Source organism: Thamnophis sirtalis, unplaced genomic scaffold (genome assembly GCF_051295495.1).
Source record: "Thamnophis sirtalis isolate CommonGarterSnake01/CBP01778 unplaced genomic scaffold, rThaSir2_p1.2 scaffold_4, whole genome shotgun sequence".
Lineage (NCBI taxonomy): Eukaryota > Metazoa > Chordata > Lepidosauria > Squamata > Natricidae > Thamnophis > Thamnophis sirtalis.
In genome coordinates, this window is record NW_028261384.1 from 45,038,434 (window position 1) to 45,064,395 (window position 25,962).

Genomic DNA, 25,962 nt, shown 5'->3' on the forward strand with positions numbered 1-25,962 from the left:
ACAAAACTCAGAAAGTATTGCATATCTTTCACATCACCAGAGGTGGAATGTAAACATGATTGTACTTTTTCTGATTTAGCTGCAGTAAGCCCTGCTCTCAGTGGCTATCTGTCAATCATTCCTAGTAACATTTTTCTAGATCTTAAATTTTCTAGAGCTTTCGCTTCTGTATTATTTCTATACCTATGAAATTACTGGTTGTCCTCAAGTCTACAAGAGAAGAAAGTCCCACCATCTGCCTGAAATCTAAAGCAACGATAACAGGAGTGATTAAATATGCTTGCCTGGTGTCAACAATTGTCCTTAAGTTGTCCTTAAATGGTGAACACTCCTGCTCCTCTTCGGAGCTTCTTAGAAATGGATCAGTAAAGTTTCATCAGTGTGCTACTTTGAAGTAAGCTGAGCACTTATTGGTTAATGCTAGTGCTAGTGCTTTTACCAAACATCATTGGGCTCTAAAATAAACACATAGCTTTGATACCCTCTTCTTTGCTTCCCTAAAGAGGAATGTGGATTGCAGGAATTCTCCCAGATTGAATGTTGAGGAAGCCAAGTGGGTGGCTTGGAGGAACACAGGCTTTAAGTGATTTCTCCCTTACCATTTCCTCCTTCCTTAACTCTTCCAGTTACATGTCCATTATTACAAAACATTGATATAGCTCCTCCAGAATATTTTGAGTGCCTTCCCTCTCTTAGCTCCTCAGGCAGCCTTTCTCTGAATTGATCAATATAGGTAGCTTTCAATTGGTTTCTTAATGACCATTCAAAGTTACATCATACTTGGAAAAAAATACTTACAATCCATTCTTGAAGTTATGACTATGTGGTCATGGTCACATGAACACATTTCAGGAGCTTAATTGGATTTTATGGTCAACTGCAGCATAATCCCATTTTGTGACATATCTGCTGTTTGCTGGCCAAAACTACCCATTGGATAAAATGTTGCACATTTTACCATGGCGTTTGCTTAATGATTGTGATGACTTAATTAACAACTGTTGTAGAAATGGTTGTAAAATCAGATCTGACCATGTGGTGCCTCACTTATGACTGCAATGATTTATGACCAACATTTCAGTCCAATATATCAAGAATCACCTATAAAGGCTAAATCTTTACATCCTACATTGCAGGCAAATAATTTAAAGTATGAAATATATGACATTCTTTTTGAACTTACAAATCACTCAACTAGCAGCAATTCTATATATGGAATGCCCAAGATATAATTTGAGTTTATGAAATCCAGCATCAGACTGTTCTCAATGAATAGTATTATCCACTTAGCTGCTGTTTCACGCTTCGATGTGATCAGTACAAAGTCCTCTGGCCTGCCTCCCATATACATTTCACACTGAATGGTGATCATCTTGAATTTATCCTGGTTCACTCTGAACTTTATTCCATGGGGTAAGGTCCCATGGAAATTCAGGACAATTTGTCTGAGCCACTTTTTGTTGTGCATCAGATGTTACTTTAGTTATATCATGGCTTTCTGCAAATTGGCCATGTCTTTCCTACATACCATTAAAATATGTTACATTCTGAATAAAATATAAAAATTGCTATCCATTATTCCTTATGGTAAGATTTCAAAATGTTATGTTAACAGTAACATTTGAAATATATCATATTGATATCTTATCAGTATAAAGGAGCATCTAATTTTATAATTCTCAGTTATAGTCAGTTACTGAATAACCTGTCAAACTTCTAGTTCCTTTTCTCTCCCATTTACAAAAATGAACTCTGAATAGCTTTTAATGCCTGTATATTTTAATTCACTAAAATAAGGCTCATGGCAATGCTGTTTCTGATCCAAATAATACACACTATATTGAAGAGCTACCAGAATTACAATGGTTATGTTCAGGCAACCCAATCTCTATTTTACAAGGAGAACTGTGATCTAGCTTCATATATATTCACATTGACATTTATTTTCTTTCATTGGAATAGGAAGCAGATCAGGAAACCATAATTAATTATAGCTTCCTTTATATCCAAACTGAAAACAATGGCCAGATTCATTTATAATATCAAGCCAGAATATTTTATTCCAGAATTTATTTAACAGGTCACAGTGACATCGTTTAGACTTCTCAATCAGCTGTAATAGATAGCTAGACTCTTTTTTTTAAAATTATTAATGGCAATTTCAAACATTATGAGAAGCATCAGAAACTTCAACAACCTCTTATTCAATGGCCATTCAAATTTACAAGTGATAAAACAAATGGTAGTTATGATGGATCCTTGTTTTTATGACTATTCTCAGGTTGTGATGGCATTACAATGTCCCAGGGTCATGTTATTGTGATTTGTGACCTTCCCTCTCTTTCTAAAAGCAAAGTCACAGAAGAAGCCAGCAGGAAGTCATAAGCTGTGGTCACATTGACAATAGCAACCAGAACCACCATCACTAAGTGCACAGACCAGGTTTTTCAACTTAAACCCTGTTGACAGAATTACAGTTCAAATTAGAATATATATATATATATATATATATATATATATATATATATATATATATATATATATATATATATATATATATATATATATATATATATATATATATATATATATATATATATATATATATATATACACACACACACACACACACACACACACACACACACACACTGATGTACACAAAATTTGACTATTGCTAATGTTAAAAAATACTGATGTACAACATATATTTAACAAATAATTATGACTTATTAATATACTATTCATGCTTAAACTTGAATAAACTATGTAGAAATTCAAAGCAATTAATGTTGCATAGCCAAGCTGTACATATATTGAAAACCAGAAGGAAAGAATGAATGAATGAATGAAGGAAGGAAGGAAGGAAGGAAGGAAGGAAGGAAGGAAGGAAGGAAGGACAAGTTCCTAGTATTGCATTTGATCGCAAGGACAATTATCATATAATAGCTGCAATATTGTATATAGTTATCAAATAATGTAATTGGTTTAGGATTCAGGAGAAGATACTGGAACTCCATCCAAAATAAAATTGAAAATAACTTTATACAATATTCTTTAAAAATATAAGAGTAGGAACAATATCTTAACTTTCATTATGAATGCATTTATACCAGATAAATTCTGAACAACACACTTGTTGTCATGGCAACTTCTCCCCCCCCCTTCCCACCAAATCAAAAATATTATTGAAGAAAACAATTTTCCTGAGGGAGAAAATATGTGCTCCACCTCTTTTTAAAAATATGGCATACAGAGAATTTCCTCCTCTGATTTGTTCTCCACAACAATCCTATTAAGTAGCTTAGGCTAAGAGAGTGTGACACCCATTGAACTTACATGACTGAGAATGGAACTGAATTTTTTAAGTCTCCCTGGTGCCAGTTAAACATGTTAGCTACTATACCATTTGGCTGAACTTTAATATTATAAGATGAAATGTATAAAATATTATGAAAAATAGTATTTGTATGAAAAAAGAATCCACAGTCGGACAAATCTCAGGGAAAATGTGATTTTCTCTAATGACAGAATGGATAGTGGAAACATGTACAGCAAAGTATAAATGATCACAGTAAAAAAACACAGGCTGTTCAGCAATGAAGAGAGAATTGGGATGGGACAGCAAGTTTAAACAAACAAACAAATTTACCTTTACAGAAAATATAAAATGTAAAAAAATGCATAAAACTTATAGTCAGCATAACAGTTGCTTAAGCCTTGTTCGTTGAAGTAAATATGCAAGTTGTTTCCAACACACTGCCAATTAGCCCAGAAATATAGCTACTTTTCTTGTTGTTATTACATTTTGTCTTTGTTTCTGTCTCTCTGATTCATTTCAAGATGATTGCTCTACCTTCTATCTTCTGAATACACAATGTCACTATTTATGTTTAGTAAAAATTAGAAACAACTTAATAAAAAAGTTAATTTTTAAGAAGCAAGATGGAAAGAAGCAAACATAGTATACAGATTCTGATTGGGGTCCCCAATCAACTACCATATCTCTACTAAACTGAAATTAGTTTAAATATTTAAAATATTGTTATTAAAAAAGGCACATAGTTGCAATTTGACAGCCTTTTGCTATAATTTATCACTACTATTAAGTCACATGTTTAGATTTTCAAGATTTCTGTTGATTCCCATGCCATATATTGCCAAATATTAGTTCCAAAAAGTATTTAATTTTAGCAAAAAAAAGTTCTGTACATTGTAAGAAGGAATCTGAAATATTATCTAAGAAACACAGAAAATTCTGAGCAACATAATAGAAACAATGCAGCTTTTAAATTACAGAGAAATACAGAAAACATAATTTGCCATGGACATTTACATATCAAAACATTATGCAAAGAAAAGTGAAATTAAATTCCAATGTTGAATTCAATTTTTAGCCTATTAAATTCTTTTATTAAAAGCAAAGCTTTTGGGCAAATATTGGGAGTAGGAAGCATATTCATTTAATAAATATCTTTATTATATTTTTAGAAGAACTTTTGATGTGCAATGTTATATACTGTTTTAAATTAATTGCTATTTTTAGTATGTTAAATATTTATGATTGAGGAGCATTGTATTTTGTGCTTATGTTTTGAGTTTGACATTATAGGTGTCATAATAAAGCAAAATGTTTTAATGGTTAATACATTATCAATAATGAGTCCTTTAACTCCTTGGAGAATAGATGGAATTCAATTTTTTAAAAATATGTGATATTTTACAAATATTACACTATAACTGTGGCTGGAATCATATCTTTTAGGTAAAGGAAATGTAAGGAAAACTAGGCATGTAATAACTTTCTGAAAATTAAAAGAGACTGATGGGATTACTTTATTACTTTATTATTTTATTAAAATAAAATATTTTATTATTTACTTTATTACTTTATTAAAATAAAATTGAAGTAGCCCTTTAAGACTAAAAGAAGAGACATGTAGTAACAACTAAAATCTGAATGGGATTTTACATTTGTGTACAATAATAAACAGAATGCTGCACGTGCATAAGAACATAAAGTATAGAAATTGTATCCCTAGTGGTGTAAGTTAGAATGCAGTATTGCAGACTAATTGTGCCCACAATCTGGTTGATCCTGACAGGCTAAAGGTTGACAACCTTCTATCCTTCGGAAATCAGTAAAATAAGGACCCAGATTGTTGGAAGCAATATGCTGACATTGTAAATTGCTCAGAGAGTGCTGTAAAGTACTGTCGGGTGGTATATACTGGTAAATCTAAATGCTATTGCTATTGTATCTGTAATGAGAACATCTATTAAGAGTTTATTATTATACCTGAAATTCTTTCTTCTTATTTTATATAAAATGAATAGATGTCTAGTTTTCATAGCTGTAATGCTTTTTTAAAATATGAAAGTGGTGAGGAAATAAGAATATTTTGATAGTAACTTCAGTTTTAAGCTTCTTTCTGTAAAGTTCTGAGGTCTCTATCTATTAAAAAAATCAAGGGAATGGGAACTATACAACTATACAATCAAAAATGTTACAAGTGATTTGTCTATGGCCATCAATGCTTTATAGCAGAAATTCCCCACAAGCGAACTTGTGGGTATATGGAATATAACTTTCTTCGCTTCCCAAACTCAAGGGTTATAGACTGGATATTATTTGGTGATATGATTTAGAACATCTGGAGGGCATCCAGTTGCTTTATAACCCAATATCTGTAACATCTTTTACACAAATAATATTTTATTGGCTTTACAATTTAAACTTAGCTTTATATATTGCTCTTATATCTTAAGAATATCCAAATTTTCATTATTGCATTGCATTGCATGGTCCTCTATTGCACTGTATTACATTACACGTACTAAAAAAGATCTTGCTTTAGTATGATTTCCAATTCTAGACAATATGGTGACAATCAATTACTTTCCAAAACAATGGACAATTGTTGAGCCTTTGAACTCTCTTAAGCCCTTTATAACCAAGAGCTTTTATAAATTTGAGATACTTAGGTACAATATTAAGAAACAGTAAAACCTCAAGTCTTCTATATGTAATTGTGCTAAATAACCAGCTCTAACCTGATCCCATCTATATTTTTAAATATGACTTTTTCAACATTAAATTAGTATCAATATTTATTTTTAATGCCATATCTTTTTCAACCACTTATTTCTTAATATTAGCACTGATTTCTAATTAAAATAGATGGTTACAGATTAACATTAACATTCCCAAAATTTGGTTAAAAATTCCAACCATTACTGGTAAAAAAAAAAAAAGATTATTACAGCTTGATAACCAGCCCTAAAATTCAATAATAATCAGAGATACAAAAAGTCTTCCAGGTCAGAACTATAACATTTTCAAATTATCAAATGAAAATATGGAACATATGAATTAAACAAAATACCAATTAATGCATTCAGATTTAATAACTTTTAGGAATAACACACATGCATGTTTGCACACACACACATACAAACAAACAAACAAACAAACATTGTTTGTACTAATTTTCTAGAATCTGAATTAATGCCCAAAAGATTCTGTTTTTCCTATCATAATCAATGACATTTTTAGAACACAAAGTTGCATATTCATGTCCCTATTTTGTAAGCTATCAAGCTTTACATAAACCACAAATATGTTATCTAAAATTTAAGTAAGTTTATGCAAGATACTGTAATATAATTCTAAACCAGGATTCAATGTAATCATATTTAAGTTGTTTTGTCAATTCTAGATTGTTTGATGTTCAAACTGTTTAAACTGTCAGTTGAAATGTTTAAACTGCCAAAACCTTTAAAAAGTAATCACATAGTATTTATTTTAGGAAGGATATAGTCTTGTTGAAGTCACATTGAGAAAGAATCACATTATACAGTTACTATAAAACGTTTATAATAACTATTTAAATACTTACACTAGTAGACAAAGGTGCAATTCTCTAGGGAAAAAGTGGAGGTTTCTATCCATTTCATACAGGAAGAAGCAAACAACAGAAGTTTATGTGTATGCAGTGGTGGACTGCAAAATTTGTAATAACTGTTTCTCTGCCCTAATGACTGGCTGTGTGGGTGTGGCGGAATGGGCGTGGCTGGGTGGTCATGGCCAAATCAATATCACTTACGTCAAGGGGCACTTTATCCGCCTTCTCATGATTGTGGGGATGGTGGAACAGTCATCTTTGTGAAAAATGTCGTAAGTGTGAAAAACAGTCATAAGTCACTTTTTTCAGTGCCATTATAAATTTGAACGGTCACTAAATGAACTGTTGTAAGGATTACCTGTAGAAAAATACAAAAAGCTTTTTTTTTTTTGCAAAAAGCTGCCCTAAATAGATTAGAAATGGGGGAATACACACTAAAGATCAATAGCTGTCATGGAAACCTAATCTATTCTATCTGAATAATTTCCTTTTCCTCAGTAATACCCGCAACCCAGAGTTACAAATCAGACAGGTTGCCAGAGCACATTAAAATAGTTAAAATACATGGATAACTATCAGCAGCCAAGTTACTATTGCTCATCAAGTGGAACCCTTTAGCAGAGAGGTCATTTAAGTTCTCCAGAAAGTGGGTGGGCATATTTGGGCTACAAAATGCCAAACTAAAGAGACAAATTAACAAATTGAAATCTTGAATGAGGATTAATCTCATTCTGCCTTTGTTCAGACCTTGCTGCAGGGAATTTTTGCTTATGAATATAGCTACCTATCTCTTTATCTCTTAAGTGCTGACATCTTACGTGGGCTATTAAGAAAGATGGGGCTGCTTTTTTCCTCTAAGAAAGCATGTTTCTCCATTTCTCAGCCAGGGTAATATATTTTCTTTTTAATATTTCTCAAAATATTTCATTTGTATAGGAGAGGGTGGGTGCCAGGGGTGGGTTCCTGCTAGTTCTAATCTCTTCTATAGAAGAGGTTCCACAAATCTACTGTGCCGTTTAGAACCAGTTCCAGCTCCCTCCCCCTGCCCGTCCACACCACGCTTGCCTTGCCCGCCACTCACTGATTGGCTGGCACACCAATCACCCCGCCCGCCTCTAAGGGTCCTATCTAAACCTTAAAGTCTTAAAGCTGTCAAGTTTGAACATTCCTGGGTTTTTTTTCTAAAGGGTTAGGGGTGCAAGGGTCTTGTAACTTGACAGCTTTAAGACTTGCCTGCTTCAAATGCCAGAGTTTCTAAGCCAACATTTTGGTTGCTAAGCAAGAGCATTGTTAAGTGAGTTTCACCACATTTTACAAGTTGGTTATGCCCACCCAGTCAAATGTCTGACAAGCCACTCCCATTCAGTCACATGGCTGGCAAGCCACTCCCAGCTGGTCACATGGCCAGCAAGCCACTCCCACAAAGCAGGCCACACCTACAGAAGAGGTTCTAAAAATTTTTGAAACCCACCACTGGTGGGTACTAACTTTCTATTATTGGTGCCATGTTACTATGTCATATTATCAGGGGAGCAAACTATAACAAATTGGAAGGAGGATCCTTATCAGTCAGCAATCATATAGTTTGGCCACTTTGAAGCAATGCAAGAGACTCCTGTCCAAAGGTGTTTTTTCAAGAGGCAAGTGGACTTTCTGGAAACCAAGGAAGTCCAGTTGCCTCTTGAAAAAAGCACCTTTGGGACAACCATGAACTGGATGACTGAAGAATCCCCATAGACAAGAAACCTCTGTGCTCAGTGAACTGACAAAGCACCCAAGAGAAGCAATCATTAGATCCATTTGCACCACTTAAAGATACCAGCTGGTCTCACTCACCTCACAAGATATCCTAAGGTAATCATCCAGATTTAAGGAAAAATCACATGCCCTCAGAAAGGCAGTAAAAAAATCAGACAAAATGCTAAGCTTGCATCCTGCCTGTCAGCCATTTCTTCTATGGTTATGCCAACCCTTCTGTAAATAACTGTTCAAGCCCCAGGAATAAACATACACAAAAAAAATTAAGGGTTGGGGAGTAGACTCCCGAGCAGCTCAGACTCCCAAGCAGCTCAGCTAATGGCAAAGAACCATTAAGGCTGTTAAGAGGCAATTAAGAGCCGAGGTGGCGCAGTGGTTAAATGCAGCACTGCAGGCTACTTCAGCTGACTGCAGTTCTGCAGTTCGGCTGTTCAAATCTCACTGGATCAAGGTTGACTCAGCCTTCCATCCTTCCGAGGTGGGTAAAATGAGGACCCGGATTGTTGGGGGCAATATACTGACTCTGTAAACCGCTTAGAGAGGGCTGAAAGCCCTATGAAGTGGTATATAAGTCTAACTGCTATCGCTATTGCTAATTAAGATAAGGATTAGGCTAGAAATACAGGCACACTAGAATCTTTCCTTCCTGCGTTCCTTGCAGGATTAGACCTGTAAAGTGGAAAAAGATTTCTTCCAATAACCTTACAGCTCAGAAAATTAACATACGGTTCTCCCGAACCAGTGTGAGCCAGCAGGAGCCCACCAGTGAGTATATGCCTGGATATTTCCAAACAGCAAAGGGCTCCATAGCTATCATTCTCTTACCCATTTGGAAGCATGGGCTTTTTCATGGGATTATAACTCAAATGTCCTTCAGTGTCATGCTGTGGATTTAACATACATTTCTACACTGTCCTCCAGTTTCATTTGCAGAATTCTTGATTCACCCCAGTACGTTCCTCCTCTTCTGAAAATGTATTTAATAAGTGTTAAAAATATTGTAATTTCAACCATATTAACAGCTTGTATTGTGGATGAAGATGCTCAGTTTCTTTTTTATTCCAACAATATAATAAGCAGAGAGGGGGAAAAAAACTATCCTTGGAATAGGATAAACCATAAAAGGACTAAAATGCAAGTATAAATAAGATTTACATAGGCATTTTACAGTTTGCATATACATATATTCATATGCATATACTTGGATGATACACATATTTTAAAAAATCTCTATTCTTTGGAAAAAAGCTATAGTGGCATCCCGAGGAAAAGAGTTGAAATAGGTTGTGTCCAGGATGTTAAGGGTCTATAAGTATTTTTCCAACCCTCATTCTGACCCATGCAATGTACTGTACAGATCATCTACAGAAAAAAAAGCCTGTCACAATTGTTTTGACTCTGTATCTGTCCTGTTTGGCTGCTGTACCAAACCAAATAGTTAAATAAGTACAAAGAATAAATTCAATAATTTCTCTGCAGAACTTTATCAACAGCTCCTAGGGCAGTCACCATTTTTACTAGTCACTATTCTTACTGTAACTTAGAAGGTTAAATCAGTATCATTAAATAGAAATGCATTTAAAAAGCATAAGAATATTGGAGAAAATTTAAATCTAAAAGGGTATGCTAAGGCTAAGCTATAAATAGAGTATGTACTACATAAGATATGCAAAATAGAAAAAGTGTTTATTAAAAGTTAGATAGATAGATAGATAGATAGATAGATAGATAGATAGATGACAGATAGATAGATAGATAGATAGATAGATAGATAGATAGATAGATAGATAGATAGATGATAGATAGATAGATAGACTATATAGATATAGTAGTAAATTTTTTGTGGGGGCGGAATAGGGCTGTGCAGAACACTCAAAACAAATTGCTTTGTAAAGCATGCTAATGAAAGTCAAGCATTTATCATATGCAGACAATAAATCTACTGGAGTGGAGGCTAAAACATATGAAAAATAGTTGCAGGAACTGGGTATGTCTAGTTTAATGAAAAGAAGGACTCGGGGAACATGATAGCAGTGTTCCAATATCTCAGGGGCTGCCACAAAGAAGAGAGTCAAGCTATTCTTCCAAAGCTCTGAGGGTAGAACAAGAAGCAATGGGTGGAAACCAGTGGTGGGATTGAAATAATTTAACAATCAGTTCTGTGCCCTAATGATTTTTTTTCCAACAACCAGTTCACCAAACTGCTTAGAAAGTTAACAATCGGTTCTCCTGAAGTTGTGTGAACTGTCTGGTGGAAACTAATCAAGGAGTGAAGAAATTTAGAACTAACGAGAAATTTCCTGACAGAACAATTAATCTATGGAACAGGCTTCAGAAGTTGTGAATACTTCAATACTATAAGTTTTTAAGATGATGTTGGATAACCATTTGTCTGGTTTTGTCTAAAACCCTTTGTAGGGTTTCTTGCCTAAGCAGGGGGTTGGACTAGAAGACCTCCAAGGATCTTCCAACTCTGTTATTCTATTCTATTCTATTCTATTCTACTGAGCTTTCACCTAAGTTTTCCAAGAATGAGTTGCTCACTCTTCAAGGTAAGGTGTTTCACTTGGGCCAACATGCTTCTGGAAATTGCTCTTTGAAACACTTTGCACTATTTCAAGTATACATACAAATTTATACAAAATGAATTGTGCTTGTTTTTTTTTAATTGTTCAGTAGAAAATTAAATAAAAACAAAATAAATAATATAGATGCATGGCCCTAAAACAAAACAGGTTTTCACTGACCTCAATACCAATGCTAACAAATACAGAAGTGTTAAAATTATTCATAGCACTGCATTGTATTTCATAAAGACATTTAAAGCTGTCTATAAATTGTTCCACTGCTATTGCTTACCATTTTGTTATTTTAATAATGTCCAGTTGCCTTTAACTTTTTGTATAATCAAATTCTGAGGTTAGTATTTTCACTATGGTTCAAGGATACAAAAAAGAGAAGTAAATCAAAGAGTGTTCCATTGCTACCTAAATCTAATCCTAGTGACACTCAATTTGCCATGTTTTCAGAAAACCAACCTGCTAGCTCTAGTTGTAACTTGGGATGTGCTGGGATGCCCCCTGAAGGAAGCGGTCCATTACCAGGATGATCTTCCTGGACTCCTGCTAAATAGTAGGTGGTGATTATGGTCTTACTCTGAATAGTATACTACTTAATGCTCCAATTGTAATAAAAAGCCTTAAAATAGTGAACAGAATTTATCAATACACAACTAGCCTACTATAGCATATCACAATACCACCTTTGAAGATCACTTAGAAATTGCAACTAGCACAAAGTGCAACAGCCTATATATTGTTAGGTTAGAGCTGCCATAACCATGCAATCCTTTATTGTGGATTTTGAATTTTTTTGCCCATTGATTCTGAGTGCAAATCAGTTTTAGTGTTCATTTACAAAGGACTTAGATGATTTTCTAATATCATTTGCTTGTTTCCCACAAAGTTTGTTAATAATCACTTATTACTGAGAAGTTAAGGGGACAAAGCTTTGCATACAATGGATATTGTTTTTGTTGTTGTTTTGCTACATTTCTCTATTATGGAACAATGTTCCATAGAAGTCAAATTAGTATTCTCTAATGGTCTTCTTAGAAGCTAGTAAAAAGACTTTAGGAGATCATTTGGGAGAATGACGAATTTGTATTATTACTACTATTGTGCTGATGTTTTTATTTTAATATTGTTTTATTTTTTATAAACAATCCAATGTAGATTGTGACAATTTATAAATGAAAGAAAATACTAACTAAAGGAAATAGAGCATTTAATACTGCTACTACAACATTAGACAACAAAGATTTTGCTACCTGAACATTTTGGGATGTATTTTATACATGTTTTATTCTTAAGCATGAAAATAACCTAGAATTTTATGTATCACATATCATTTTACAGAAATCTTCTGTTATACAATGGGATTATACGCCCTTCAGTACATATTGACTAGGCTGCACATATGGAAGAAAAATACAAAAAATGGAGCTGTAGTTGAAGCATACATCAAGAATATCTGAATATCTGGATTATCTGTGAAGATTTAACATAGTGGCTCTGCTGCTTGGAATGCAGCTTGGATATACCAACTATTGTTGTTACATATGCAAATGTCACAGTAATGTGCAAAAGAGTTACATTACTTTAAAAAGAAATGGACACTATAAAAGAATTTTGTTCCAGGATTGGGGGGGAAACAGCACATAAACCATTGTTGTCCTATAAGATATTTTCGCCTTCTCTTCACATAAAATTAGAACTAATGAAAAATATTGTGAAAATGATAATCAAGGTGAAGGTTTTTGTTACTGGAGATAGATATTTCTAAGAATAACTGATGCTTTTTTGTTTGTCCACAGATCAGATATGTCGTCAATGACAAGTGGTTTGAAGATCTGTTAGAAGGGCTAGAGAAAATCACCTGGAAAACATTCAAGAATGTCATTGAGAATTTTCTTGGCAACTACAGAGCACCAAACTATATCCAGCTGGTTGACAAACTTCTTACAGCATACAAGACCATGAAGTGCAACATGTCACCAAAAATTCATTTTCTGCATTTACATTTGGACTTTTTTCCTGAGAATCTCAAAGTCCAGTGAGTAACAAGTATGCTGAAAGGTTTCACCAAGATATTGCCACAATGGAAAAATGTTAACCTGGCAACTAGAATCCATCAAGGACTATTGTTGGACACTGCAGCGAGATGCATCACACACTGAGTACAAACAAAAATCAGCAGCAAAGCACTTTTAGCCCTCATATAGTATATCTGAAACATGATGCAATTAAATACCTTGTAGTCATTAAAAGTTAGTTTCATATTTTTAAAGTTTCCTATGTGATACAATCATTCTAAAATTATATTTCTATTCAGTTTGAAAGAGTCTATCATAATCACCAGGAGTCTTTCAGGAAGCAAAACCTTTGGGGAAAAAAGTGTTGTCTAGTGAATTATTCTTTGAATGTGCCATGCATAGAACAAAAATTTTCAATCTACTTCTGTGTTGTCTGCTTATAAGATGAAATGAGATTAAATTCTTATATGAAACATTGATTAAAAATAATTGCATACCTGAAACACTGTAGCTAGCCCTCCTAAACACTTTACACAAAAAGTGGGACTTATTGGAATCTCTTTAAATTGGGCTGAAGGAAGAACATTTAAATAGATTACATTAGAGGCCTTATTTTGATTTTCTGAGTACCCAATCCAATCCAAATCATTCCTCAATAATATACAGCCTGCCTCCAATTTCGCTCAGCTACCCATCTTCTTTTGCATCTCTGCTTGTTGGGTGACCCTGTAGCTGAGTGGCAAAAAGTCTTGGGTCTGGTTGCCATGCCTTATGAAGCTGAAATTGCTTTAGCCTAATTCTAGTTGCTCTCATCATCTTTCACTCCGAAATCCCTGATACCTTGCCGTCTGCCATTCCAGTTCACCTTCACTGCTTTTACTTGGTTTTGTGTTATTAAAAAAAGGTAAAGCCATGCCTTGGGTCAAACTGCGTCAAATAGAACTCTACAAAGAGCTCCTGAGTATGTCTATGGCTGGCTTCATGCTATGAAATAAAAAGATTGATTTTGGCTACTTCCCACCCATCCCTTTTAATAGCATGAAGCCAGCCCCAGACTGCCCTAGAAACTAGACTGAGAATGCTCATTTTAAGCCTGAGGAGGAGGATGGTGAAGAAAACTAGGTAGAATGAAGAATGGCAAGAGTCCAAAAGATGGGGAGATATAGGATGGGTAGTGGGAATTGTACTGCTTCTGGAGTTTTAAGTCAGATAGGTTGTTAATCATGTGACCAAGGAAGCATTTTTACAGCACTAATTTTGGATATGGATCAAAAGGCTGTCATAACTTTGAACAATTGCTGAACAAATGGTTCTAAATCAAGGACCACATGCACCATCCAAATTTTCCTACTACTTGAAGCCGTTGATACTTAGCATTTAGTATCCCTTTGTAATCCAGTGGTCCACTTATGGTTTCAAACCAAACATATTTGAAAACAATATACTCTATGAATAATTGTGTAAATGCAAATTAGAAAGCAATTCTATTTTTTCCAGGTAGTCTGAAAACTATTCCAGAGAATTAAAACACCAATCCAATGCTAAAACAAGTAAGTTGAATAAAAAATTGAACATATATTACTTTGAGCTTCTATTTTAGTTTGCTTTGATTTCTGTGAGTTTTGAAACATTAATAAAATAGTCTCTAAAATTTAAACTATATACTCAAAAATTTAAATGATAGATTTTCTTTTATAAATAGTTGAACAACTATTCAACAGTATCAACTGATCCATTATTTTTGCATTAAACATTCAACTGCCATTGAGATATTGTTTGCATCATGTACAAGAAATGCCCTTAATTCATAAAGGATTGGTAATATAAAGTGTTGTGTACTAACAGTCAACTGTTATATGATATGAATAACTATTGTGATTGTGAAAACATATAAAAGTATTTGTAGTTGCTATTGCTACTGCTAATTCTTTCCCTACTTTTCATGGACTGAGTATAAGCATTTGTAAATTTAAAATTAAAAAGAATTATAGCATGTAATAACAATTTTAAATATAAAAGTATGTTACATGTATGTGTATGATCTTATATTTCTGGCAGTTCTATACTAAGCAGTTAACATATATTACTCTAAAAATATTTCTCAATAAAGAAATGTAAAAAATCAGGGCCTAGACCAGTTTGACAATGAAAACAGCTACTACTTGTTTCATCCTTCAGGCAAGGGCTGTTTTATAGTCTGATAAATGAAGAAGCCTATAAAGAAAATATGGATAAGCTATATTATCTTAGCTGTTTTCCCACATCTGTAAGTCAATGAATTAGGAAGCAAATATAACTTTATACAGCACTTTTCCATTACATATTTATTAAATTATTTATTTATTAAAGCTGGATTCCAAGTTGTTACAAGTGTGTTTGTGGAATTATAGATATTATGTTATATGATAGTTAATGTTGATAAACATGCTATAAATGTTGCGCATGTGGATTATTTATAATTCAAGGTGATGGCAAATATATCCAATGCAAGGAAATTAGAGAAAAAAGAGTGAGGCAATCAAAGCAAGAAACATTATAAAGAATCTGTGCTGAATTTATTTTATTTATTTAAATTTATTTATTTATTTATTTTGTAAGGATAGAAAGTTTGCAAGATACCATTTGTGGAATCACCACTTTACAACTCTTGTCTTTTGCAGTCTCCCTCTGCACCCAATCCATACCATGTCACAAAAAATATTGCCAGGCATAAAAACAATGGTACTTCTTTTCTTTGTCCACATCAGTGTGTGTGTCTCCCTTTCTGCATTTTTATAAAATCAAAGTGAAATATGTATATTTTAAGTCAAGTAAAATTGGTCTTATTTTTTAAAAATACCAATTTATTACAATCTCTAAAATTGGCCTTTTAAAAAATCAAAACAAATAGAAAGTAGAGGCTGGACAGTAGTAAAAATATGAAATGGAATGCCATCAGTGAAAAGATATAGTATAGATAATACTATACCTGGCATCAATCTTATAGATGTGGATCAAGTGATCCTTGAGATAAATTAGGCCCACATTATCTGGGACTTAAAATTAAATTCAGTACTTCAAAATGGTATAAAATTGAGTGCAGCTAACATAGCAATAGATGAATAGATTCCATTATTAAAACCCAAACATTTATTTTGGATGGAGTGTTTGCAATCTTTTGAAAGTCTGTTTCACATATAACTCAGCGCTTTAAGTGGAAGATTCAAGAACTATCTAGGCTATCTCTAAAATAGTACACTATTGTGCACTGCCTGGAAAATGGAGATGGGTGGCTATATCAATTTGATGGATAACTATTTATCAAACCTGATATTTTGAACAATTGATAGCACCCCTAACGATAACACAGCATCAGGTAATTAATATCAAATCAATATAATTCTTTACAGTAAGTACAACCCCCACTCAACTAGGGAGACAATCCCTCACTGATCGTACTTCCATCCTATCTGAATTTTCTTAATTTGCAAATATCTAACCTACTGCTACTTATTTACTGAGCTCCTCATCCAGATCTGAAGTGTACTGTTCCCTATATTTGAATTAAACTTCACTCCAATACTCAGATTGATTCAAATAACGTATTTTACTGACTTTAAGGAATTAGCAGTATAGTACAACACTTCTATATGACTTTCAATGAGAATGTCAGTTACAAAACAATGAAAACCACAATGTACTCTTGCTTGAAAGAGGCTTCTTATACTATCACAACTTCCAATTCCATAGGATTTTTCTCCAACTTGGTGCTCAACAGATAAGTTTAATATTAAACTGGGAAAAAAATCTTATTTTGTAGGAATAATGGCTTTTAAGCTTGATTACTTTTCTTCAATCATAATTTACATATTTTCTATCTTAGTATGCTAATATACAGGATTTAATCCTAGAAATTAAAATATTTACATCTATCTTACATAAATAAAATGTACGATAGAGGAAGCTGGACACTGGTGCTTAGACAAAGTTTAAATCTGTAGTGAAATGAATACTGAACACATATTAATGGCTAAACTTTTTATTTTTCCTTCTGCGATGTCATTTTTTCCCATTTTCTCTTTTTTATTTTGTTCTTACAGAACTATTTTAATGATAGAATATCAGAAACTTGGTCATTTGCAGAAGGCTTTCAAAATTAGGCTAAAGAGTACTAAAATAACATAATGTATGAAGGTATCTACTCAAAAGCTCAAAAGACTGAAGATATGATCCTGCAGTGCTTAAGCAAAGGTCAATGTATGATACTCTGCACTTCAAACCTAATTTGCAAAAACACAAAATAATCCTTTGAATAAGTAGCTATTTGCTGCTCATTTATTCTGCAAATAGCTAACCATCTTTAGGTCCCAAACTTGTCAGGGTACATAATAAATGCTGCATAGACACATGAGCATTTTTTTTAGTGTTATATGTTGTAGGTTGCTTTACACATAGTGGCAAGAAATATTCTTGTACACTTCATATGTACTGCAATCATTAAAAGGATGTTCATATATGTCTTAAAAGCCATAATAAAGAAACTTTTCTTATAAAAAAAAGTAAAATGCAATTTTAATTACACTGATGGTGAAAAAGTGCTAAATAAAATATAAAATATGTAAGACAGCCCAATACATAGAGTATATACAAAGATGATTTTGTTTCATATAAGTGAAATCATTCATTAGTGATTCTTTATTAATTAATTCCTTAGGACTGTTAGTAAAAGTTTATATAAAGCTAAATCTTTCACTCAAAATCTCAGATTCCATACAAATCTGTTTCTTACTTTTGGATATGTTGAAAATGGAAAATTAGTAGGCAATGGAAAGTCTTCTTAATAACTTTAAATAACATGATTTTATATCCATCTCACACAGAGGATTATCTTTCTCTGCCCATTATATTTGTGCATAAAATTATACAAGAAGACAACATTGAAACATTAACATTATTACAATTCTATACTTAATTGAACTGAAACCAGTGATACAAGCATGCAAAATGGAATACAATTCTTTCCCAGTGATACTAACCCAATGATACTTGGCATGTAAAAATTCTCACCTAGATTTGTGGGAAGTATGATTGCTTGATTACTATACTCTTCCAGAATCGCTAGTAGGCAGGTGGCATACAAATTGAATAAATTAATAAAATACCTAAGCCCAATGAAATTAATATTCTATTTCATATTAAAGCTGTTTGCAGAGTGATTCCTAATGTGTGATATGCAGGTGCATATCATGAATCCAGAAAACAATATATGTGGGACATGCGTATCAAATATGCATAGCATCAGACTATCAATCTGCACTGTCTTTAAAATCAGCATATAATGACTACCCATGCATATTAGCTATATTTATTTCTGATGCTGGTATCACAATATTTCATTGGAAACCATTGAATTACCGGCATATTTCCATTTACACACAAAACTGGGTAAGACCTTATCAAATGCAAAGAATATAACTCCATGGCCCCAAATGAATGTTCTTGTACAATAAAAATTGCAAGCATCATTTTTGTTTCTATCTCCTAAAAGTAATAGTTATTGATTCTTACATAGTAACCACAAATATACTCAGGTCAAAGTCTCTAGTAGACATATACGTTTTCTAAATACAAATGTTCTATCTACATAAACATTCCGAAGAAAACAGGGAATATATCCTACATCTTGATTCCTGAAGATTCAACATTTGTTTGGCTAAAACATCCATTTATTTCAATAACATTAAGAAATGTTCATTTAAAGTTGGTATGTTAAACATAAAAATTAAGTAATTATTCAAACGTAAAAACTACTTTCTAGAAGCTGAACAATCAATAGTGTCAGAATCAAGAGAAAAAGATCAAGCTGTAAATCAGGAAGTTCCAAGTGCAAATCTGTCTCCAAAATGAATTAGGTGTCCCTTAGTCTCAAGCTACAACATAAGAATAAAAACATTGTCTTATTTTACAGATTTGTAAAAGGGTTTGCTGAAATAAAATATATTAATTCTTTTGTTAATTTTAAACTAATATCGCACACATGCTTTTTCATATGAGAATATTTCCGGATCAGTATGTTTGGTTTAGCATATAAACTAATTATGCTTTTCTATCTTTAAAGTCAAAATAGTTTTTCTTTTTATTATGAAAGACACTAACACTTGCATAGTCAGTAAGGGAATTCATATTGCTCTGAAACTTAAGCTAACAACTTTGTGGTGTGATTCATGATGGTATAACCATTTGAAATTTTTTATCTTCATGGTATATCTTAAAAGAAAAACCTAGGAAAGACAACTGGTCAATTGAATGAAAAATCAAACAGATTGGTAGTAGAAACTACGTAAGTTAATTTTGGACAATTGTTTATGTTATGGAAATCAGAATGAATTAATGAAGGGACTATATTGTTCATCCTGATAATGATCAAGATTACATTTGCTTCAACAAAAAATAAGTGTGGGGGAGTTGAATCTAAAAGTACACCAAAGTAATTTGGTGATTGATTGAAAATATTTATCCACATAGAATAATACTGTAATTAAATTGAAATTATAATTTATTGCATGATGTTTTTTCTATCTTAAAATCTAATACAAGTGCATTTCTCATATAAACCTCAACAGTTGGAATGAATTCAGATTTTTTTTAGCAACTTGAATCATTTTCATCCATTATGCAAAAGATGTATATTTAATATTATATAGCTAGATTTGTTAAATTAAATTTCTGTATAGTAACTCTTTACTTTTATAACATTTCAAAATTCACCTACTTTTTATGTATCATAAAAATTAAACCTGGGAATGGTTTTATGATCTCCATTAACTATTATAATAAACATGTTTCTCTGATAAAAAATTTCAAAGCAGGTTTGATATTAAAATTGAATGAATATTCAACTTTTTCACAGACTACACTATCTTAAATGGTTGATTGATGCTTAAAATATAGTACATCAATGTAAAAATATGAATTCTTATTTTTTTCAAAATTCTAGTGGCAACTGTATGCAGAAATCTCAGTTCAACACTGCCTATTTACTGAATGTTATGCTAAGTACCTGTGAAAGGGGACACTCCTTGGCCAATGAACTCTGGTTCATATCCTTCAGTAAATCCTTCAGAGCATTTCTTACTGTTGTGTGAGACCATTGTTCAGGAGGCAAGTCTTCTAGTTTAGGGCAACTATTTGAGACATTGATTAGAAAAAGGATTATTACAGGATTGCATTCTGCTGCAGAACATTCCTTTAAGACAGACAGATTTCATTCTGTGCATCAAGCAGATGCATCTGGAGATTGCTCTCAGTCTCCTGATTGTTCCGATTAGTTAATTACTTTATACAACACATCTGCTGTATTGATGCATGAATTATACATCAGCTGCATGTGGCGACTATTTTTCCATGTTACTTCTACCTTCCTGCTCTGATGCGCTTGGTAAAACAATTTAAGGTGTAATGCCTTTTCACGACTGATCATGAAAAGAATTAATATATTAGCTTCCCCCCTCTTTTAGTTACAGCGAAATTTTAAAGCCTTGACTGCAACAATAAGAGTGAACAAGTCATTCTTTTTTCAAAATGCACACAGATGGTGCTGTTCATGATATGCAAAAATATTTTTCTCTTAAGTAAACTTTATGTAAAATGCCTTCTTGCAATGCATCATTTAATTGACTAAAATGCTATATACTTTTAATGAGATCCCAGGAAAAAAAAGCTATGAAACAGAACTATCTAAATATAAAATTTCTTACCATATTGTGGGCCAGTTTATTACCCCCACACTGCAGTAACAAAAGAATGTAGGTAGTATTTACAGATTTTTATGCTGAGTTAAGCAGATTTGGAGTAGTCACAATATATCAGATTCTGATTCTTACTCAGATTTCTGCTGTATGTGACATACCTGTGCAATTGGATTTTCAGTGTGACTACGTGATAAACATCCTGCAGCATGTCAGCTACAGTGGCATCAGGAGCATCTGTCACATAGGATAGAGGAACTGGGTTCCATTTCCCAACCTGGATCAATCCTGCATCAAACAGAACGATTCCAGGAAAACTATGTCAACAATGTTAAGAAATTAAATAAAAGAATTTGTAAAATTACTTGTAAATAACTTTCCTCTTTTAATGAAATTTAAAATCAATTCACTGTCTAATTTTCTTCTCTTGCACCAAGAATTGATAAACAGATACAGAAATCTATAGAAATCATAAACAGTACTCTACACCTTCTTACTCTTTTGCACACTAAAGATGTGCAAATTTCACAATAAAAGAGAGGCTTAGTAGTACAATAAAGTTAATTTTTAACTGCTCATCTATTGAAAAATGCTTTATATTTATATATCGTTAATGTTGCCTCTTTCACTGAAACTATTTAAAAAGTGCTATCATACCTCAATGTTTCCTATGAATAAAATAGGTATAAAAATGGAACTAAGCAAAATTTGAAGGATGTATTACTGTTACATATACATCAACTAGATTTTGCATTCTTAACATTCCTGAAACCAAGGAAAATTGTGTTTCAGTGTCCCCATTAATAAATACAAATTATTTTGTAATTTATCATGACATTTACCTTTTGCTTGGGCAGCAGAGCTATGAGAATATCCAAGTGATAATAATGCCATTTCAATTAGCTGGTTGAATAACATGTCCTTCCTTACTAAAACAAATTCTGCATGTTCTTCCTTGCAATCATACTCAATGGAATTTTCATAATGTTCCACAACACAGAAAACTGGAAGCATGGTTCCTATAAGATAACAATGTTCAGAAATAACATTTGCACAGTCCTTACATATACTTTCTGAGTGCACTACTAAAGAATTATTGCAGAGCTGAACAAACGCCAACTCTAGTTTTTGCAAGGTATGAAAAATCACACGAACACATTTAATAAAGAGTGAAAAAGTGAAAAGGGTTTTGATCTGTTGAGGAATTTAATACTGAATTATATAAAAAGATTGCTTGCAGAGGTATAATCCTGATTGTCCATAACTTATATGATTACTTGTGAAAAGTACTACTTAAGTACTGCTACTTAAACATACATTGCAGAAAACTTCAGAACAAGTCACTGTGATGCAATTTACATAATTCTATTTACAATAAAAATTGTTGACAGTACACAAACTAATATAGAAAATTACTGCAATAGCAGTACTCATAAAATATCATCTTAATCTCATTTTTCTTCAGATTTTTATATTTAAAAATAGTTTTAAAAATCATCTAATCTTAGCAAATTGTATAGTTTGGAATAAGAAAACTGAATATAGAAGATGTTTTGGAAAGCTAATTACTGTAAATTTATTGAAGTCCAAAATTGCACGTGCGCGCACACATACACACATACCATGCTTTAGACCTATGATTTATATTGAATTCAACAGGTTTATTTCTAAATAGATACAGTTATGATTTACATGGATATTCTTTATTTTTTTAATAAAGTGCTCTGCTCTATCTATATTTCCAGAATATTCTAATATAAATTTCAAGGAACCATTCACACAAAAGTGTATGCTTCTGCGTAATGAGATATTATTCTCTCTACATTTTAGGCAGACTCTTGCAAATCCACTTCTCTATGCTTTCTTACAAAACAAGCTCAAATTTGCTAGTTTGTTAAACAAACTCAGCATGGACCACAATTCTAAATGCTTGCCAATATTTTACATCTCATACATTAATGTCAGAAAAAAAAATCTCCAGACAAATATCACAATATAAATTGGTAACTTATTCCTTCATTTCTTTTTAGAGTTTGATAAACTCTCCCTATCAAAATCAGAACACAGCAGTGAGGCTAGGAATTTAAAATTATCAGATTAGAAGCCTAACTGTAGAATATTCACAAATTCTCTTCATACTTCATATTCATATTTCAGAAATACAATAATATATCTGTTTACCTTATCTTTTTCTCATACTGACCTCAAAACAAGAGAAAAATAAATTACTAAAACTAAAAAAAAGCAGGGTCTGTGAAATATATCTCATCTAAAAATGAGAATCTTCCCCCATTAGGATAAGTATGCTATATTTCTATATGATACTGTGATGGCAAAGCTTCCTTGTTTAGCATAGCTTGCCAGATTGCTGATCACTCAAGTACTTAGCAAGACAGTGCAGAAACTTTATAACCTTCTAGTATTAAAGGGGAAAGTACTGGTCAGTGTTCAATGCTAAAAATATAGTATGATTTAAACCTGAAAGCAATGTCAGAGGATTTGCTGAAGGTTTATGGGTCTATATAAACAGAGTGTCTGCCATAAGGAGCAGAGAAGTCTGTTGAATCCCTGTCTAAAACTGTCCTGGCATTAAAGTTTGCTGTGCAAATATCACATAATACCAGACACAGCTGAAAACTCCTATTTAGGAATTTATGGAACTTATATGTTTATAGGCGTCAGAAAGTCCTCTTTACATAGCCCCAGTGCTTCAAAGTACAATATTAATGCACTCTGTTTAAAAAGCAGCAATAAATTATATTTTTAATGCCTTACCCTTGGCTTTCTTAAGATGCATACATTCTTGGCAAACAATCAATAAATAGGGTAATCATGAGCAGAGGCCAAAGAATTTGCTGAAGTGCTGTTTTTCCATTTTTAATAGATACAGATCTAAACAATACGGACTGCTGTGTCTGTTCATTCTAAGATCAATATATTCTTTGTTTTCGCCAATCCAAGGAAAAAGTAAATGATTGTATGATAAATGTTATGCATCGGAATGGAAGCCACTCTAACTTGGTATTTTTAATTGTTTTAGTGTAGCAATTCCAAGAAATTTGACTTAGAAACATGCAATAATAATACTGAGGAAAGAAACATTGAATGAATTTGAAATTATATGTTGCATTTTGATTAAATTATCATGAGTGCTGTTTATGATCCAAAAAGATCATGCATATTAATAATTTTACTTTAACAGAACTGTAATACAAACAACCACCATGGACACACACATACTGCATCAGTCACTGGCTCTAAAAGCGTTTTTTTCTTGTGTGAGAATGTCTAATTACAGCAAACCAGTCACTGAACAATATGACACCCAAGTTGTTCATTGCTCAGTAATGAATTGTACTTAAGGAAATAAAGTGCGAAAAAATTGTCATCATAAAGGAGTTTTCCACAGAACACCAAACAAGCTTTACATTACTTTCTTGAAGCCAACTAGCAAATGCTTCAGAAATGTTGATCTTCCAATTTTGGATTTTTGTCAAGAGATAGAAGTATAAATCTGGCTTTTTCAAGAACCTTCGTATTTATTCACATGTTATAAAGTATTTTGACAATACCACACAGATGTCTACAAAATGAGTGTATAGGAAGACTGACCTTGATTAATAGCATTATTTGTTTTCACTGAGAAAAATAATCTCAAATTATAACATTTTTTTCCTATTAAAAAGACTCCACCCTGTAAAACAAGATATGTTCCACCCAGGCATACAGTTCAGCTTTCCAAGTACCATTTCTATCAGATTTAAGAATGCAATATTTGTTGAATAAAAATGCCATAGTGAGGTACAAATTATACACAAACCTGAAGGTAGGTTTCTTCTAAGACAATATATATATAATTTAAAAATTAATGTTTTATATTATTATAGTGTTACCTTTTCTAATTTGTGTTTTCATCAGGTGTCCAGAGTGTTTTAAAGGCACTCCTTGCATTTTAGATCCTGTACTTCCAAGTCTTCCTCTTCCTAATGGGCTCCCATTCTGTTCCAAGCGTGCAATTTTGGCTGGTGGACCCTTCGGATCACTTACATTGTTAGACATTTCTGAATGTTCTTTCCCCTGAGTTGTCTCGTTCAAATGATCCATACTCAGTCCCGCCTCTAAAGATCACCTGCCATGATTTGAAAAAAAAAAATGTGTTGTATACGCGTGCGTAATTTAATGTAGGCAGCTTTGAACATGTACATAATACATCTGTATAGTATGTTCATATAATATTAACTGGCTTTTAAATAAAAATATATTTCTGGGAAAGTTGTTTAACTATCAAACCTACCAGAACATTTCAATATGCGTATATATTTTTCTACTCATATATAATAAAGCTCATTATATACCTGTATATATGGGATTTATATTTTATATATATCATTAGTGAGAACTGCACATACACTTAGTAGCATTCAGAGTAATATATTTCTTATTTATAACATCTAAGATTATAAGCTTAATGATTTATACGCTTAGTATGATTTCCTCAAATTAGTAAAATATTTCACTTTAATAAATAGAAATCTTGGATTGTTTAATTTCTCAGGAAATAAAGGATTAGAAATTTAACTAGGCATGTAATAGATTAAGCTAGGAATATGAAGCTTCTTTTGTGTGCATCTTTTTTTATAAAAAAGTTTCATATATTAAGTTAGAATTTATAAAATGAATTGTTCTATCATTAAAGGCAACTCAGCATCAGTTAAGATTAAACACTTATTTTCCTATAGCAAAATGTAAAATTCTAAGTCACTTAATGTTACTATATAACTACCCCATGTGGAAATCTCCTTAAGCCCTTCTAACTTTCTTGGGTATCAAGTTGAAAATCTTTCAAACCTTTTACACTATTTGATGAATTTTTGAACATTGACAACTTTGTATTATCAAACTAAACAAAAGCTCTTAGCCTAACTACTAGCATTCAATATTGCTTTCAAATTCTTTACTTTTTTGATATGATTGTTTT

At 32.5% G+C, this 25,962-nt stretch overlaps 1 protein-coding gene across 7 annotated transcripts in view; it reads right to left on the bottom strand.

Annotated features, from left to right (window-relative positions):
• Window positions 1–25,962, bottom strand: part of SATB1 (SATB homeobox 1) — a 109,408-nt gene that overhangs the window by 60,494 nt on the left and 22,952 nt on the right. For all 7 annotated transcript variants that reach the window (XM_014051892.2, XM_014051884.2, XM_087712831.1 and 4 more), the window contains 4 exons: window positions 24,878–25,113; window positions 21,827–22,003; window positions 21,146–21,272; window positions 20,297–20,420 (listed from right to left, as the gene is read on the bottom strand). In XM_014051892.2, the coding sequence (XP_013907367.2) occupies window positions 20,297–20,420; window positions 21,146–21,272; window positions 21,827–22,003; window positions 24,878–25,088 (639 nt within the window). In that variant the 5' untranslated portion in view covers window positions 25,089–25,113. The remainder of the gene's footprint in view (window positions 1–20,296; window positions 20,421–21,145; window positions 21,273–21,826; window positions 22,004–24,877; window positions 25,114–25,962) is intronic.